Raw genomic sequence first — 16425 nt, forward strand, 5'->3', positions numbered from 1 at the left:
CAGTCTGACAGGGTCTCCTACTGTTTGCTATGGCAACCTCAAGGGCACGTGTATTAAAAATGGGGGTTAAATGAATCTGGTTTTGAGTGGAGGGGAATGGTATTAAGTGTTAAGAACTGTAAAACCAAGCTATGACAGCTGTTGGTAACACCGGATGCAACCAGAGCCAACCATTTTTAGTTTATGGGATGTCTTTAATATGGCTGGATTTTGTTCCTCTCTCTCTCAGGAAACATAGTTCACTGCTGTTCCTCCCTGATTGGTTTTGGATATTAAAACACTTCTGGTCTTCCAGTCTTCGTTGGCTTATGTCCATGCCTTTTCAGTCAAAGGATGTCGGTCTTCGTTGCATGTTGCAAGTCCCCAAGGTTGCGTTGCGCTTCAACAATCCACCGTTTGCTCTGTGTCAGTGGAATGCATTTGTAACCAACTTGCAGTGACCTGCCGTGTGGATCCCTCTGGCAGGATAGAGCGAACACAGGTTGTGTCCATCAATTAGAGCAGCTCTCTGGCAACGCGCCATGCTGCTCTGCTCGGTGGATTGGCTGTAACAAGCTTCACAGAGGTTACACAGATCTGTGTCCTTTATGTCTCATCACGAGGATAACCTACTTACTCTGTTCTCTATCCAACTCCCAACAGCGTCGCCGTGGAGCGTTCAGTTGGAAATATGTTATGTAGAACAGACCTCTGACAGAATAGGGGATCTTGTTGGCTCTATTCATGATATTTCTATGTGCCAACGTTCAACACATTTGCTTCCTGAATGTGACTCTGGTCTGCATTAGACTATTAGGCCTATACTATATCTGTTTAAGTGTTAATGCCCGAAATGCCGGTGTTTGGAGGATATATTGGCACAGGTGTTGAGAAACATCGTCTCGAGCCAGGAAACCGTGCCAATATATCCTCCACACACCAGCTTCGAGGGCATTATCCCTTTTTAACAGGTTACCAACATATTCAAATAATGATTGACATAGTTTCATTAACTTTATTTGGATTCATTTTTTCATACTATTTCATCCTTCCACGAGATATAGTCCTGATACAAATCTAGGGGTTGCTACCCAAGCCGGCTGGTCGTTTGTTCTATCGGTTTGGTTGACAGAGACACGACCCAGTCGTTCAGTCTTTCTGTTCTGTATCTATGGACGCGACCCAGTCGTTCGTTCTAAATGTTCCATTGTCATACTGGCTGGTAACGTTCTTATCCCTTGCTTGCTAGCTAGCCAACTACGGCGAACTTACAGTCATGTCAAAAAGCCAGAATAACATTTGTTTCATTTGTTTAAGCTGTTTTCTAGTGACATGGATTTCGATACATTCATAACAATGAGCTAATGATGCACCATTTTGCCTGGCATAGAAAACGTGCTCTCTCGTCAGGACACTGTTGTTCAGAGGAGCTAGCCAACAACACAACCAACACAATCACTTCAAACTGAAGCTGGAAAGACTGCAAACTAGCTGCATTTCATTTAGTTTGACCTGTTTTCTGTTGACATGTCCTTAAAAATGATGCTGATTCAGGATTTCGACTGACTGAGAAAAGCTGCCTGTCTGTCTCGTCCCAATCTCCCGACCCCGACACGTTCATTACTATGGGACAGCTGTAGATCAAATTTCAATATTGAAATAATGTTGCAAATGTCAGAGAGACAGACCGCAAGTTTTATACACATCTCTGCTATTGAAAACCAATTGCTAGTCTAAAAGAAATGGGAGATAATGTCTAGATGCTTTTTATAGTGGAGATCAAATGTATAAATTGTCTGGCTGGGCTGATGAGACAGTAGATTGCACAGTGAGCTGGAACAGAGTAAATAGGCATTTCCACCTCATAGCTTTAGCCGGTGGTAACTTGTGCAATAAACACCGGCTGGAATGTGGTTTTAACCAATCAGCGTCCGGGATCAGACCCCACCCGTTGTATAAATAGTGAGTAACGTGAGGGTGTTATCTGCTGCTAACAGTGACACATACTCTTCCCTTCCAATCCAGCTATTTATCAATTAATATAAACCTTGAGACACTGTTTAAAGGGGGAACTCTATATCCACTACAGCTCTCTTTGTTCTCTGTTGTCAGGCCTGTAGTGAGACAAAGAGCTTTTTGGCTTCTCACTCTCACCCCACCCAAGGCAGATGAAGTGGTGGAAGGCGGGTGTTAATGCTTTGTGTAAGGAATGCACACTCAAATACCATCAGGCTTACACCGTGATTCCAAATGCGGACATGTGCTTACACACACACACACACACACACACACACACACACACACACACACACACACACACACACACACACACACACACACACACACACACACACACACACACACACACACGTGTGTGTGTGAACTTGCTAACTGCTATGTTCTTGTTGCATTGAATTGTTTGCATCCCCAATGGGGATCAGTAGAAATGTCAGAACATTAACCAGTCATCTCCAGACAACTTGCTACAACCGTGGCTTCCTCCAAGGACAACCCCTGTATGTGTATGGCTGGACCTCCATCTGTTTTCTGATTGGTTATTACCAGGGTTACTTCAACCAGTGACAGGTTTGCCTTCTCCAAGGCAGGTGTTATGCTTTCATGTTTTCACTGCAATCACCTAAGCGATGCAATATTTGTTTTAGTCAGTCACCAGTTGATTTGAATCCTATCTAGAGTAGGTCTACTTATTTTCTATGTTTATTTAGTCATAAAGTGTGTGTGTGTGTTCTATCCTAAGTAATCAGGTTTCTGCAGTACATAATCATCTCTAACCACTGAGGTGTTATAATTACCAACACAATTGCAGTCCTTTTGTAGCGATTCAAATGACCTCCGTTTCTGCTTTGGAGCTGGGTCTACTGATAGGCTTCCAATGTGTTCTTAGCTCTCCATTGGGTGCCAGTCAGTATAATGCTCTGCCTGTGGAAACGTTGGCTCCGTTCACCTTCCCAAAAATAATGACCTGGTGCCAACCCAGTTAGGATGAAACTCAACTCAATGTCCTCCGTTCACCTTAATGGAACAGTTCACATTGGGTGCCTCAAATGGCACCCTGATCCCTATATAGTGCGCAACGTTTTTTTTTTTTTAAATACCAGAGCTCAGATCAAAAGTAGTGCAAAAGTAGTGAATAGGGTGCCATTTGGCAAGTAGTGCAAAAGTAGTGAATAGGGTGCCATTTGGCAAGTAGTGCAAAAGTAGTGAATAGGGTGCCATTTGGCAAGTAGTACAAAAGTAGTGAATAGGGTGCCATTTGGCAAGTAGTACAAAAGTAGTGAATAGGGTGCCATTTGGCAAGTAGTGCAAAAGTAGTGAATAGGGTGCCATTTGGCAAGTAGTGCAAAAGTAGTGAATAGGGTGCCATTTGGCAAGTAGTACAAAAGTAGTGAATAGGGTGCCATTTGGCAAGTAGTGCAAAAGTAGTGAATAGGGTGCCATTTGGCAAGTAGTGCAAAAGTAGTGAATAGGGTGCCATTTGGCAAGTAGTGCAAAAGTAGTGAATAGGGTGCCATTTGGCAAGTAGTGCAAAAGTAGTGAATAGGGTGCCATTTGGCAAGTAGTGCAAAAGTAGTGAATAGGGTGCCATTTGGGACACAGACATTCTTGCCAACAGGAACTTTTTTCAAAACAACTAAAACTATAATCTACCTTTAACGTTTCTTTATGGGCTATTGAATAATCATGACATTAAACAAACAAACAAACACAAGTTGGGTAATTAACCAATAAGGCCCGAGGGGGTGTGGTACAGTTGAAGTCGGAAGTTTACATACACTTAGGTTGGAGTCATTAAAACTAGTTTTTCAACCACTCCACAAATTTCTTGTTAACAAAGTATAGTTTTTTCAAGTCGGTTAGGACATCTACTTTGTGCATGACACAAGTCATTTTTTTAATAATTCACTGTATCACAATTCCAGTGTGTCAGAAGTTTAAATACACTGAGTTGACTGTGCCTTTAAACAGCTTGGAAAATTCCAGAAAAGGATGTCATGGCTTTAGAAGCTTCTGATAGGCTAATTGACATAATTTTAGTCAATTGGAGGTGTACCTGTGGATGTATTTCAATGCCTACCTTCAAACTCAGTGCCTCTTTGCTTGACATCATGGGAAAATCAAAAGAAATCAGCCAAGACCAAGTCTGGTTCATCCTTGGGAGCAATTTCCAAAGGCCTGAAGGTACCACGTTCATCTGTACAAACAATAGTACGCAGTATAAACACCATGGGACCCCGCAGCCGTCATACCGCTCAGAAAGGAGACACGTTCTGTCTCCTAGAGATTAACGTACTTTTATGCGAAAAGTGCAAATCAATCCCAGAACAACAGCAAAGGACCTTGTGAAGATGCTGGAGGAAAAAGGTGCAAAAGTATCTATATCCACAGTAGAACGAGTCCTATATCGACATAACCTGAAAGGCCGCTCAGCAAGGAAGAAGCCACTGCTCCAAAACCCCCATTTAAAAAAAAAGCCAGACTATGGTTTGCAACTGCACATGGGGATAAATATCGTACTTTTTGGAGAAATGTTCTCAGGTTTGGTGAAACAAAAATTGAACTGTTTGGCCATAATGACCATCGTTATGTTTGGAAGAAGACGAAGAACACCATCCCAACCATGAAGCATGGGGGTGGCAACATCATGTTGTGGGAGTGCTTTGCTGCAGGAGGGACTGGTGCACTTCACAAAATAGATGGCATCATTAGGGAGGAAAATTATGTGGATATATTGAAGCAAGTTAAAGCTTGATCGCAAATGGGTCTTCCAAATGGACAATGACCCCAAGTATACTTCCACGTTTGTGGCAAAATGGCTTAAGGACAACAAAGTCAAGGTATTGAAGTGGGTATCACAAAGCCCTGACCTCAGTCCTATAGAACATTTGTGGGCGGAACTGAAAAAGCGTGTGCGAGCAAGGAGGCCTACAAACCTGACTCAGTTACACCAGCTCTGTCGGGGGAATGGGCCAAAATTCATCCAACTTATTGTGGGAAGCTTGTGGAAGGCTACCCAAAACATTTGACCCAAGTTAAACAATTTGAAGGCAATGCTACCAAATACTAATTGAGTGTATGTAAACTTCTGACCCACTGGGAATGTGATGAAAGAAATAAAAGCTGAAATAAATAATTTGCTCTGCTATTATTCTGACATTTCACATTCTTAAAATAAAGTGGTGATCCTAACTGACCTATGACAGGGAATTTGTACTTCGATTATATATATTTGGCTAAGGTGTATGTAAACATCCGACTTCAACTCTATATGGCCAACATACCATGGCTAAGGGCTGTTCTTAAGCACGACGCAACGCGGAGTGCCTGGATGCAGTCCTTAGCCGCAGTATTTTGACCATATACCACAAACCCCCGAGGTGCCTTATTGCTATTATAAACTGGTTACCAACGTAATTAGAACAGTAAAAAGAAATGCCTTGTCATACCCGTGGTATGAGTCTGATATACGACGGCTGTCAGCCAATCAGCATCCAGGGCTTGAACCACCCAGTTGATAATGACAAATAAATCATGTTTGTCGAAGATGTGGCTAATTAAAATTGGTTGACGTAAGGCAGTCAAGTAGATAAATTGTGTTTTAAATGAACCCTCCAAGTACAGTTGTCTGATGAAGATATTTGTTGTTAATGACTCTTGCTTATCAGTGATTCTGTAAACAAGGTGGTTAAAGGCCTTTCCTCTTGTTTAGCTACGTTCTTTATGAGTCTTGGCACTCTGCAGACCTCATTCTGGTGCGCTACCTTCATTGATTTGACCTTTTCTCTGTCATAATGTCAGTGTAATGAGGGTTGCGTTCAGGCCAGTGTAAAAGCTATAGGCCAGTGTAAAAGCTATAGGCCAGTGTAAAAGCTATAGGCCAGTGTAAAATCTATAGGCCAGTTGGCCACGGGCTCTGTCAGTACGGTGTTCAACCATTCGGGGCTGGCAGTTGGACATTGTTGTTACGGATTGATTTGTTGCCATGTGATGTATATGGTCACGTTGTCTTTGCTTCCAACTTCAGTGGCCCAAATTGTAGTATGCTGCTCAGCTAGGGGAGACGATGTGTCTTCTAGTTAACCAGAGCGTTGCTGGTCAGTACTAAATGTCAGCGTTGTAAAATGGGTATTTTCAAGCGGATCGTATTGCAGACCTAATGTGTAGATCAAACTACGTTGTGCTTGTCCGGAACTTGTGAAATGCGTTTGACAAAAAGTGGTGCTCTGCTTACTCCGAGCCAGAATGCTGATACTGCTGAAGTTTCTTCCTATCTGATTGAAGAGAGTTGTCAAGGGAATTGAGTCTGTGATGGGCGATCGGAGGATAGTAGAACAGACAGAGAAATTGCTGCTCAGACAAGAATGACTAAGGCTTGATTTGACAAGTGACAGCGCGATGGGGAGCCGTAGAGGGGTGTAGAGTTAAACGACTAGAGTATTGTCTGGGAGATGAGCACTCTCCTCTACTCTCTACTTGCTCCATCCTACCGCACTATCCTCCTCTCTCCATCGTCCTCCATCCCTCTCTTCCTCTAAGTACACCCACACAGCTTTCCTAGCCATCATGCAGAGAGACAAAAATGTAATTAAGAGAAAATGAGTTCCCGGCAAACCTCAGATAATCATCTTACTCTGATATTCATCAGTGATTGTAGGGTAGATATAGGTAGACGTAGCCTAGGTATCGGTTTACAGTATATCCTCCCTGTGCTGGAATTTAATTTCAGACCGAGGCATGGAGAAGAAAATCAGCTTTATGAAAATTGAATAAAGCGAAAGTTGTTGGCGAGTGATTCATTAGTCTCATACCACACCTTAAGTGAAGTGTCTCATCAGGAGAGGGAGGGGGAGAGAGGAGGGAGGGGGAGAGAGGAGGGAGGGGGAGAGAGGAGGGAGGGGGAGAGAGACCGGGTGGGAGGAGAGAGAGGAGGGAGGGGGAGAGAGACAGGGTGGGAGGAGAGAGAGGAGGGTGGGAGGAGCGAGAGAGAGGGAGGGGGAGAGAGACAGGGTGGGAGGAGAGAGAGGAGGGAGGGGGAGAGAGACAGGGTGGGAGGAGAGAGGGAGGGTGAGAGAGAGGGGGAGAGGGTGAGAGAGAGGGGGGGGGAGAGACAGGGTGGGAGAGGGAGAGAGAGCGACAGACAGGGTGGGAGGAGAGGGAGAGAGACAGGCAGGGTGGGAGGAGAGAGAGAGAGAGGTAGTGGGAGAGAGAGAGGGTGGGAGGGGGAGAGAGACAGGGTGGGAGGGGGAGAGAGAGCGACAGACAGGGTGGGAGGAGAGGGAGAGACAGACAGGTTGGGAGGAGATGGAGAGAGAGCAACAGCGTGGGAGGAGAGAGAGGGTGGGAGGAGAGAGGGAGGGTGAGAGAGAGGGGGAGAGGGTGAGAGAGAGGGGGGAGGGGGAGAGAGCGACAGACAGGGTGGGAGGAGAGGGAGAGACAGACAGGTTGGGAGGAGAGGGAGAGAGAGCAACAGGGTGGGAGGAGAGAGAGGGTGGGAGGGGGAGAGAGACAGGGTGGGAGGAGAGAGACAGACAGGGTGGGAGGAGAGAGAGGGAGGGAGGGGGAGAGATGGAGGGTGGGAGGAGGGAGAGAGGCCGGTTGGGGGAAGAGAGACAGGGTGGGAAGGCGAGAGAGACAGACAGGGTGGGAGGAGAGGGAGAGGGAGAGATCGACAGGTTGGGAGGAGAGGGAGAGAGAGAGAGAGAGCGACAGACAGGGTGGGAGGAGAGGGAGAGGGAGAGATCGACAGGTTGGGAGGAGAGGGAGAGAGAGAGAGCGACAGACAGGTTGGGAGGAGAGAGACAGACAGGGTGGTAGGGGGGGGAGACAGACAGGGTGGGAGGAGAGAGAGGGAGGGAGGGGGAGAGAGAGGAGGACACTAAGGACCACCTGGACTCACATTCTTCTTGTGGATCACACTGCTACTTAATAGCATGGTGGGCGGTGGACCAATTATCTATTATCCGAGACCATCTGAGCTTTATAATGCAAGGAGAACATTCTGACTAAGCACAGCCTGTTCCATTCGTCAGCCCATGAAATGGGCCTATATCTGGGATTGATACTGAATAGCTTGGCAATCACTTCTCATCGAATTACTTTCTTTTCTCACTCCTCTAGTACCACTGCAGTAGCCATACATGATTAGTGTTACTCTGCAATCACCATTGTGTTACATTGAACAGTTGTCCCCAGGTCCTCTACATTGCTTCCCTGCAACTGTCCTGGCCTGTTCTTCTTAATCAGCATAAATTAAGAGCGTATCGTTAAGCATCGACGAGTCAGCTGTATGGGTCCACACTGTGACTCACCTTGGGCCTGGTGGAATTGATGGCTTGGTGAGGGCCCAGTTGAATGGATAGCTTGGTGAGGGCCCAGTTGAATGGATAGCTTGGTGAGGGCCCAGTTGAATTGATGGCTTGGTGAGGGCCCAGTTGAATTGATGGCTTGGTGAGGGCCCAGTTGAATGGATAGCTTGGTGAGGGCCCAGTTGAATTGATGGCTTGGTGAGGGCCCAGTTGAATTGATGGCTTGGTGAGGGCCCAGTTGAATTGATGGCTTGGTGAGGGCCCAGTTGAATTGATGGCTTGGTGAGGGCCCAGTTGAATTGATGGCTTGGTGAGGGCCCAGTTGAATGGATGGCTTGGTGAGGGCCCAGTTGAATGGATGGCTTGGTGAGGGCCCAGTTGAATTGATGGCTTGGTGAGGGCCCAGTTGAATGGATGGCTTGGTGAGGGCCCAGTTGAATGGATAGCTTGGTGAGGGCCCAGTTGAATGGATGGCTTGGTGAGGGCCCAGTTGAATGGATAGCTTGGTGAGGGCCCAGTTGAATGGATAGCTTGGTGAGGGCCCAATTGAATGGATAGCTTGGTGAGGGCCCAATTGAATGGATAGCTTGGTGAGGGCCCAGTTGAATGGATAGCTTGGTGAGGGCCCAATTGATCGGGGTAGCCACTCTTCTTTTTAAATTACATTTTACCCCCAATTTCGATCTTGTCTCATCGCTGCAACGTCAGCGGGCTCGGGTGGTGAAGGTGCAACTCCAACGGGCTCGGGAGGTGAAGGTACAACTCCAACGGGCTCGGGAGGTGAAGGTGCAACTCCAACGGGCTCGGGAGGTGAAGGTGCAACTCCAACGGGCTCCGGAGGTGAAGGTACAACTCCAACGGGCTCGGGAGGTGAAGAGACAACTCCAACGGGCTCGGGAGGTGAAGGTACAACTCCAACGGGCTCGGGAGGTGAAGAGACAACTCCAACGGGCTCCGGAGGTGAAGGTACAACTCCAACGGGCTCGGGAGGTGAAGGTACAACTCCAACGGGCTCGGGAGGTGAAGGTACAACTCCAACGGGCTCGGGAGGTGAAGGTGCAACTCCAACGGGCTCGGGAGGTGAAGGTACAACTCCAACGGTCTCGGGAGGTGAAGGTGCAACTCCAACGGTCTCGGGTGGTGAAGGTGCAACTCCAACGGTCTCGGGAGGTGAAGGTGCAACTCCAACGGTCTCGGGAGGTGAAGGTGCAACTCCAACGGTCTCGGTGAGGAGAAGGTACAACTCCAACGGGCTTGGGGGGTGAAGATCGAGTCATTCGTCCTCTGAAACATGACCCGCCAAACCGCGCTTCTTAACACCCGCCCGCTTAACCCGGAAGCCAGCCACACCAAGGTATCGAACGAAACATCGTTCACCTGACAACCGAGGTCGGCGTGCAGGCGCCCGGCCCGCCACAAGGAGTCGCTAGAGCGCAATGAGCCAAGTCAAGCCCCCCCCAACCCGGACGACGCTGGGCCAATTGTGCTTTATGCTCTCAAGGCACTTCCTCACCATTTATGCCTACTTATCTTTTGATTATCTTTCAGGTTCCAATTAGCGCTTGTTGTTGTCTAATTAGTGTTGTCACTGTCATCGCAGTGCCGCTTAGTGGGTGTGACTGTGAGTCAGCGTGTCGTTACCCTCGTGGAGTGTGAGCGCAGCACGGAGTGCCTCGTTTGTTGTTGCATGCTGCAGAGGAATGAGCGTGAAAGTCATGGACCAGCTGTCAGAGCTTGCTGAGGAAGGAAGGTGTGTGTGCGTCATCTCTTAGAAAAGTTATGTGTGCGTGTAAATGCTAATCTCCCTGCCTGCCTGCCTGCCGCTTGCTCTACAACCCCTTGAAATGGCATCGGCCCTACCGTGTGAAACAACAGCCCAGTACGCTCCAGAATGTAAAACGAATGTTGGCTTTTTCCTTTATTTCTGTGAAAGCTATAAATAGTGACGGTGCCTCCTCACCGTTTGTTGTGTGAGGGGTGGATTGGCTTGTTGATGGGGGATAGTTGTGACAGGGGCTAAATGATGGTATTTCACCCCCCCCCCCCCCACCTCTCAAGGTCACTGTTTCCCAAATCACTCACTTTTTTTCCCACCCCCCCCCAGGCTGAAACAGAAGCAGCTTCTTATCCACGTTTACCCTGTGACGCTGCCACTGGCCTTTCTGTGTCATGATGGAGGCTGATTCATGGAGACGAGGGCTGTCTTCTCGTCATTTTAACTCTGAGGGTGTATTATTCGGTTTGTTGTGGGTCATATTTAACTTGTTCGGTCCGTCATGTTGTCGGTCTCCATATATGTGTGTCTGGGGTGTGTGTGTGTGTGTGTGTGTGTGTGTGTGTGTGTGTGTGTGTGTGTGTGTGTGTGTGTGTGTGTGTGTGTGTGTGTGTGTGTGTGTGTGTGTGTGTGTGTGTGTGTGTGTGTGTGTGTGTGTGTGTGTGTGTGTGTGTGTGTGTGTGTGTGTGTGTGTCTGGGGTGTGTGTGTGTGTGTGTGTGTGTGTGTGTGTGTGTGTGTGTGTGTGTGTGTGTGTGTGTGTGTGTCTGGCGTGTGTGTGTGTGTGTCTCTCAGTATGTATGATCTAGGCTGTCTATGATTGAACCAGTATCTGGGCAAAGGAGCCTCTTCCGGTTCAAAACAATACCTTGAAATGTTTTCGGTTGCGTCTAAATGTTATTTAGTCCTTTTATTGGAAATACATACCGAGCGTAACGGCAGTAAATGATGATTGTTGCAGGCAAGGCGTATTCAGTAAGTGACAAATGTATTTTTGACATAACTGGTTCGGTCTACGATATGCTCTTTTCATGAGGGTAGTACTATTATGGGAGACCGAGAGGTCTATGATTTAATCATGTTTTTTTTGGTCCCACCGGGCTTTGTGTCATCGTGTTATCTGTGTAACTGGGCATGTGTAAGCTATGTGATGCTTCCCGTGAGCAGGTGTGTTTGTCATTGTGAGATGAGTTTCACATTTGAATAAAAGTGTTTGTCTGTGTGCGTGCCTGCTGCCTGCTTATTGCTAACCCGTGTTCAGCCCATCTCATCTCAGGTCTGCGCGCTCTTGTAAGTCTGCTAAGAACGGAGTGTTGCTGTACACTCAAAACAAACATCCTCCCTGGTTGGCTGCGTGCTCCGTCGGAGCAGAAGGCCAGTTAAGCGGCAAGAACACAGAAGGTCAGAAAGCCGCCTGGTTTCATGCATGAGATTGGGTGGGGTGGAGGAGGAAGGGGGGGGGGGGGGGTTGTTGGTGACCTTTCGGAGTGCTCCCCTACCTGGCTGTGAGGGAGTGGCTGAGAGGGTTGAGGTTAATTCTCTCTGACACTAGGCTTTTTTAAAATTTATTTTACCGTTATTTTACCAGGTAAGTTGACTGAGAACACGTTCTCATTTGCAGCAACGACCTGGGGAATAGTTACAGGGGAGAGGAGGGGGAGGAGGAGGGGGATGAATGAGACAATTGTAAACTGGCAATGATCCTCTTCCTTCTGCTCGCATGTGATTCTCTATATTGTCTTAAATAGATGTGTCAATGTTCAGAAAGCGAGTTCGAGGGATTGAGAGTCTAAAGTGAAAAGAGGAGCCTAATTTTATGGGAGTAGTTTACAGTGGGGAACCGGTTTGGGGGGGTTGTTGAAAGAGGTTAAAGGTCAATATTTTCCAGCGAGAGAGCCAACCGAACACTCCATAGGAAAGTGTCCCAAATTGCACCCTATTTCCTACATAGTGCACTACTTTTGACCAGAACCCTATGTTCTGACCAAGGACCATAGGGCTCTGGTCAGAAGTAGCGCACTATGTAGGGAATAGGGTTTGTGATTTGCAATTTGGGATGCAGAACTTGTCCACCCTCCCGACCACCTCGGTGTCATCTGATCTGCGTTTCCTGTCTCCTAAACAGCCTTCCTGCACAGTGGTCTGGTCAGTAGCTGCCTGAGAGGAATTAACATCGCCTATCAATACCTAGAAACAACCCCCCCCCCCCCCACGGTCTCTCCTCTGGCCTTACCTCCAGTTTCCTTCCAACACTAATTACCCAGAACCCCTCACTCCCCCCTAACTCTATCTGAAGTGTTTACCTCCCTTCCTGGCTGCAGCCTCAAAGAGAAGTGGTGACCTCCTAACCCCGGACCGTCCTCTACCAGCAGTACTAGGAGCTAATTAGCTCAGCTTGCTGCTGCACTTCACTTGAAGGCTGTTTTTGAAGTAGCGTAGCTGCCTATTCAATCTCAATGACCACGTAGGGCTTTCTGTTTGGAGCCATTTTCACCTCAGGACTTTTTAACCTAATATGTTGAGGGACTTTTTACCATATTATTCTGCTCTGTTGTGGAACTACTGAGGAGATCTTCAATTTGTGGTATAAATATTTGTCTATTGTACCAAGTTATTTCTCTGTCTCTCCCTTTCTAAGGCCTGGGGAAGACGAAGAGGAAGACGAGTGCCCGCGATGCCTCGCCAACGCCCAGCACGGACGCAGAGTACCCGTCCAATGGTGGCGGAGGTAGCAGCGCCGAGCGTATCTACGACCTCAGCATCCCAGCCCTGGTCAAGTTCGCCTACACGGCGGAGCGGGAAGACGAGCTGACACTGGTGAAGGGGTCAAGGGTCATTGTCATGGAGAAGTGTAGCGACGGCTGGTGGCGAGGGAGTTCTGAAGGTCGGGTAGGCTGGTTCCCCTCTAACTATGTCCTGGAGGAGGGGGAGGAGGAGGCCGTCTCGGGGGACCTAAGCGGAGGTTACCCAGGACAGGGGGCAGGGTCGGGAGGGGTGACCAATGGGACCACCAGGGCGCTCCACAGTGTTCAGACGCTGTATCCCTTCAGCTCTGTGACCGACGAGGAGCTGAACTTTGAAAAGGGCGAGGTGATGGAGGTGCTGGAGAAACCGGAGAACGACCCTGAGTGGTGGCGGTGTCGGAACGCCCGTGGACAGGTGGGCCTGGTGCCAAAGAACTATGTGGTTATCCTTAGCGACGATCTGGCCCCCGGGGGTGGGATGGGCTCGGGCCCCCACTCGCCCCAGATCAACTACACAGGGCCGGCCCGCGTGGGAAAGTTTGCCGGGAAGGACTGGTACTATGGGGGAGTGACCAGGCATCAGGCAGAGTGTGCGCTCAACGAGAGAGGAGGTCAGGGAGACTTCCTGGTCAGAGACAGCGAATCATCGGTGAGTGGTCGAGAGAGTATTGTGATTGGTGGAAATGGGGGGGCGAACAGTTGATTTTTGTGTCTCTGATTATTAATATAATAATGTACTCTATGATTTACAATAGCTTTATCGTACTGTATTTTGAGCTGTTTTTATTGGGAAACCTGTCTACATTATTCAGTGGGATGGGTGGACTTTACAGTAGAACTAAGGCCCCCTCTAGTGGCTTAAGAATGAAACTCCATGGCAATAATCATCCGTCCTTATCTCTCGCGCTCTCTCCCAGCCCAGTGATTTCTCCGTGTCCCTCAAGGCGATGGGAAAGAACAAGCACTTCAAGGTTGCGCTGGCGGAGGGGGACTACTGTATCGGCCAGAGACGCTTCAGCAGCATGGACGAACTGGTGGAGCACTACAAGAAAGCCCCGATCTTCACCAGCGAACATGGAGACAAACTCTACCTGGTCAAACCGCTGCTGTGACCACACAGAAATGCTCTCGTTCATACATTTGCATACACACACACACACACACACTCCGGACCCCGGTGCTCGGCCTGGCATTACAACAAGCCTTATTACTGGACTTGCCACTGACTGATTGAGCACAGCATTATCCACAGGTCTGCCCCTGCCCCTTCAATACAGGAGCTAACAGTCACCATAAACTCAACAGAAAACAGTTAGCACGGAGAGAGACTCAAATGGTACATGTTGGCCACCGTAGCTCAGATTCCTTTCAGAATAATGTCCAGAGAACAGCTTCAGTAAGGGACCGTCTGTAAGCACCAGCTCTTTGCCTTGGCCGACAACTCCACCTCCTAGTAAAGCCCTGCCGGTGCCTCTAGGTTTTTGGAGTGAGCACGGATGGGGATTTACAGTCAATGGTTCATTCACAACAGCTACATACACTATGAAAGTGAATATTTAATGTGTTGACAGTGACATCACATTATCACTGGAGACCTTTTGATTTTTGGGAAAAACAAACGGGAGGAGAGAAACACCCCTTCTCTTTTTGCTTGTCTCCAGCAGGTCTTGTTGTTTTGTTTGTCGTTATCGAGTGACCCGTCCCTTGCAGAAAGTAGTATTACGTTTCCATAGACTGTTGTACCAGAAAGAAACGCACAACAAATGGTACTGTACTGTATTACCAGATAAGGAAAGGACGCCCTCTGTAGGTGTATTGTGGAATGGACACTGTCAGGAAGCTGCGCGTTGAATGTCCGTGGATGTATACCGCCGACCATGTGCCACACCCTCATACTGCTCAAATGTGCCCCTTAACGTTCTCTTCGAGTCCACCGCTTTCCTCAACGTCCGGGTGGAAACGTCGCTGACAGAGGATGGAGATTCAAGAGCGATAGGAAAACGTTTCGTTGGTTGTCTCTTTGCCAATGAAAGTCTGTTCAAAATTATTTTCCTGCTTTTAAAAATGAAAAACTATGTCTTAATGTTACTGAGCACTGTTATTTAAATGTTTTCAGCTGTATGTATATTTAAAAAGAAGAATAAGGTGAATATTATATGAAATTAGATACAGCTTAAAGGTTCTGTACTCCAAGACGGTGTGGTGACTGAGGATTGAAATACTTTTGTTCAATTAAAAGTTTTGCCGAAATAAGCTTTCTGGTTGCACATTTGTCTGCAGTGTGTCATTTTATTCCCTTTCACCTTTTTAAAAGATTGTTCAATCGTGTTAAATTAGAATACATTCAAATTGCATTTCTGTATTTACCATTCTCTACCAACAGATGGCAATGTTACTGCAGGTAGGATTTCATCATTTCAGGACCTGAAGACACATCCTGATGCAAGTGCTTAGGTAACCACAAAAGTGCTTGCTTCCTTTACGTCTTATCAGAACGTTTGGAATGCCTCTCCTTAATCCTGATACGACATGACGAGATCTGGTTTGTCTCCAAATATGGTTTGTCCCAAATGGCACCTTATGGGCCCTGGTCAAAAGTAGTGGACTATTTAGGTAATAGGATGTCATTTGGGAAGCAGACACTGCTTCCGATACCTTATAGCCTAACCCATGGTAGCCATGTTGTCTCTTTCCTAGAGATAAATGAGTAGATATAGCTAGCCAGATCCAAGACAAGTGTTGCCGAGACGTAATGCTCCTGTACAACTCCTCAGGAACAAACGGAGGTAAATGTGGACTGTATTTGAGGCCTCCATTGTGGTCGTCTGTGGTTGAGAGTGTAGAAGGGGAGCCAAGAGAGAACGCAATCCTTGGCTCAGTTACAGTATGTGAAAGACCATGTAGTGTTTGTATAGTTTGTCTTTTCTAATAATATAATGTATGCCATTTAGCAGACGCTTTTATCCGACGTCACACATGCATACATTTTCTTTATGGGGGTTACAAAATCAATGTAGGTTATGAGCTTTTGTCACTTTCAAGCTGTGCAGGTATTGATCGAACGTTTTTTTTCGTACTATTTTCTGCAACAGTACATGATTGTCATGCTCGGGAACATAAGCAATGGTAAGTTATCTAGACGGGTACAATTTGTCTGCATCGGACCCAGTTGGTGAGGGGTAACAGAGTGTTGACATTCCCCTGATCCCTCTTCTCCTCCGTCTCCCCTTCGTCCACAAAGGAAGCCTTTCAGTCCGTTGACATGCCTGCTTCAGGTGTGAGAAGTGGAGACCGGGTAGGAAGGAGAGGACGGTTGGTTCAGAGGTAAGGTATGACATGTGGATCTGAAGTGTGAAGGACCAACATATCCTGGACAGCTCTGTTTACTGTATCTGTCCTCTCACCCAGGGTCTAGGTATATCTGGACATACACACACGCCCAGAGCAAGAGGACCAATTCAGCACCAGGTACCTGTATCAGTGTAAATGAAGATTGTTTATTGATTTTGCTTTTGGGTGATTTATTTTGTTACTGGGGGAAATGGCAACAAACCCGAAATGCACCTTCAAATGTTAAACGTAGCTCTTAGTCTTCTTACCTGATTC

At 47.4% G+C, this 16425-nt stretch overlaps 1 protein-coding gene across 5 annotated transcripts in view; it reads left to right on the top strand.

The window, feature by feature from the left end:
- Nucleotides 1-15072, top strand: part of LOC129859620 (cytoplasmic protein NCK2-like) — a 57731-nt gene extending 42659 nt beyond the window's left edge. For all 5 annotated transcript variants that reach the window (XM_055929647.1, XM_055929648.1, XM_055929650.1 and 2 more), the window contains exons 3-4: nt 12714-13468; nt 13737-15072. In XM_055929647.1, the coding sequence (XP_055785622.1) occupies nt 12714-13468; nt 13737-13931 (950 nt within the window). In that variant the 3' untranslated portion in view covers nt 13932-15072. The remainder of the gene's footprint in view (nt 1-12713; nt 13469-13736) is intronic.
- The last annotated feature ends 1353 nt before the right edge of the window (nt 15073-16425 follow it).

The sequence above is a fragment of the Salvelinus fontinalis genome, chromosome 7, assembly GCF_029448725.1.
Source record: "Salvelinus fontinalis isolate EN_2023a chromosome 7, ASM2944872v1, whole genome shotgun sequence".
NCBI lineage: Eukaryota > Metazoa > Chordata > Actinopteri > Salmoniformes > Salmonidae > Salvelinus > Salvelinus fontinalis.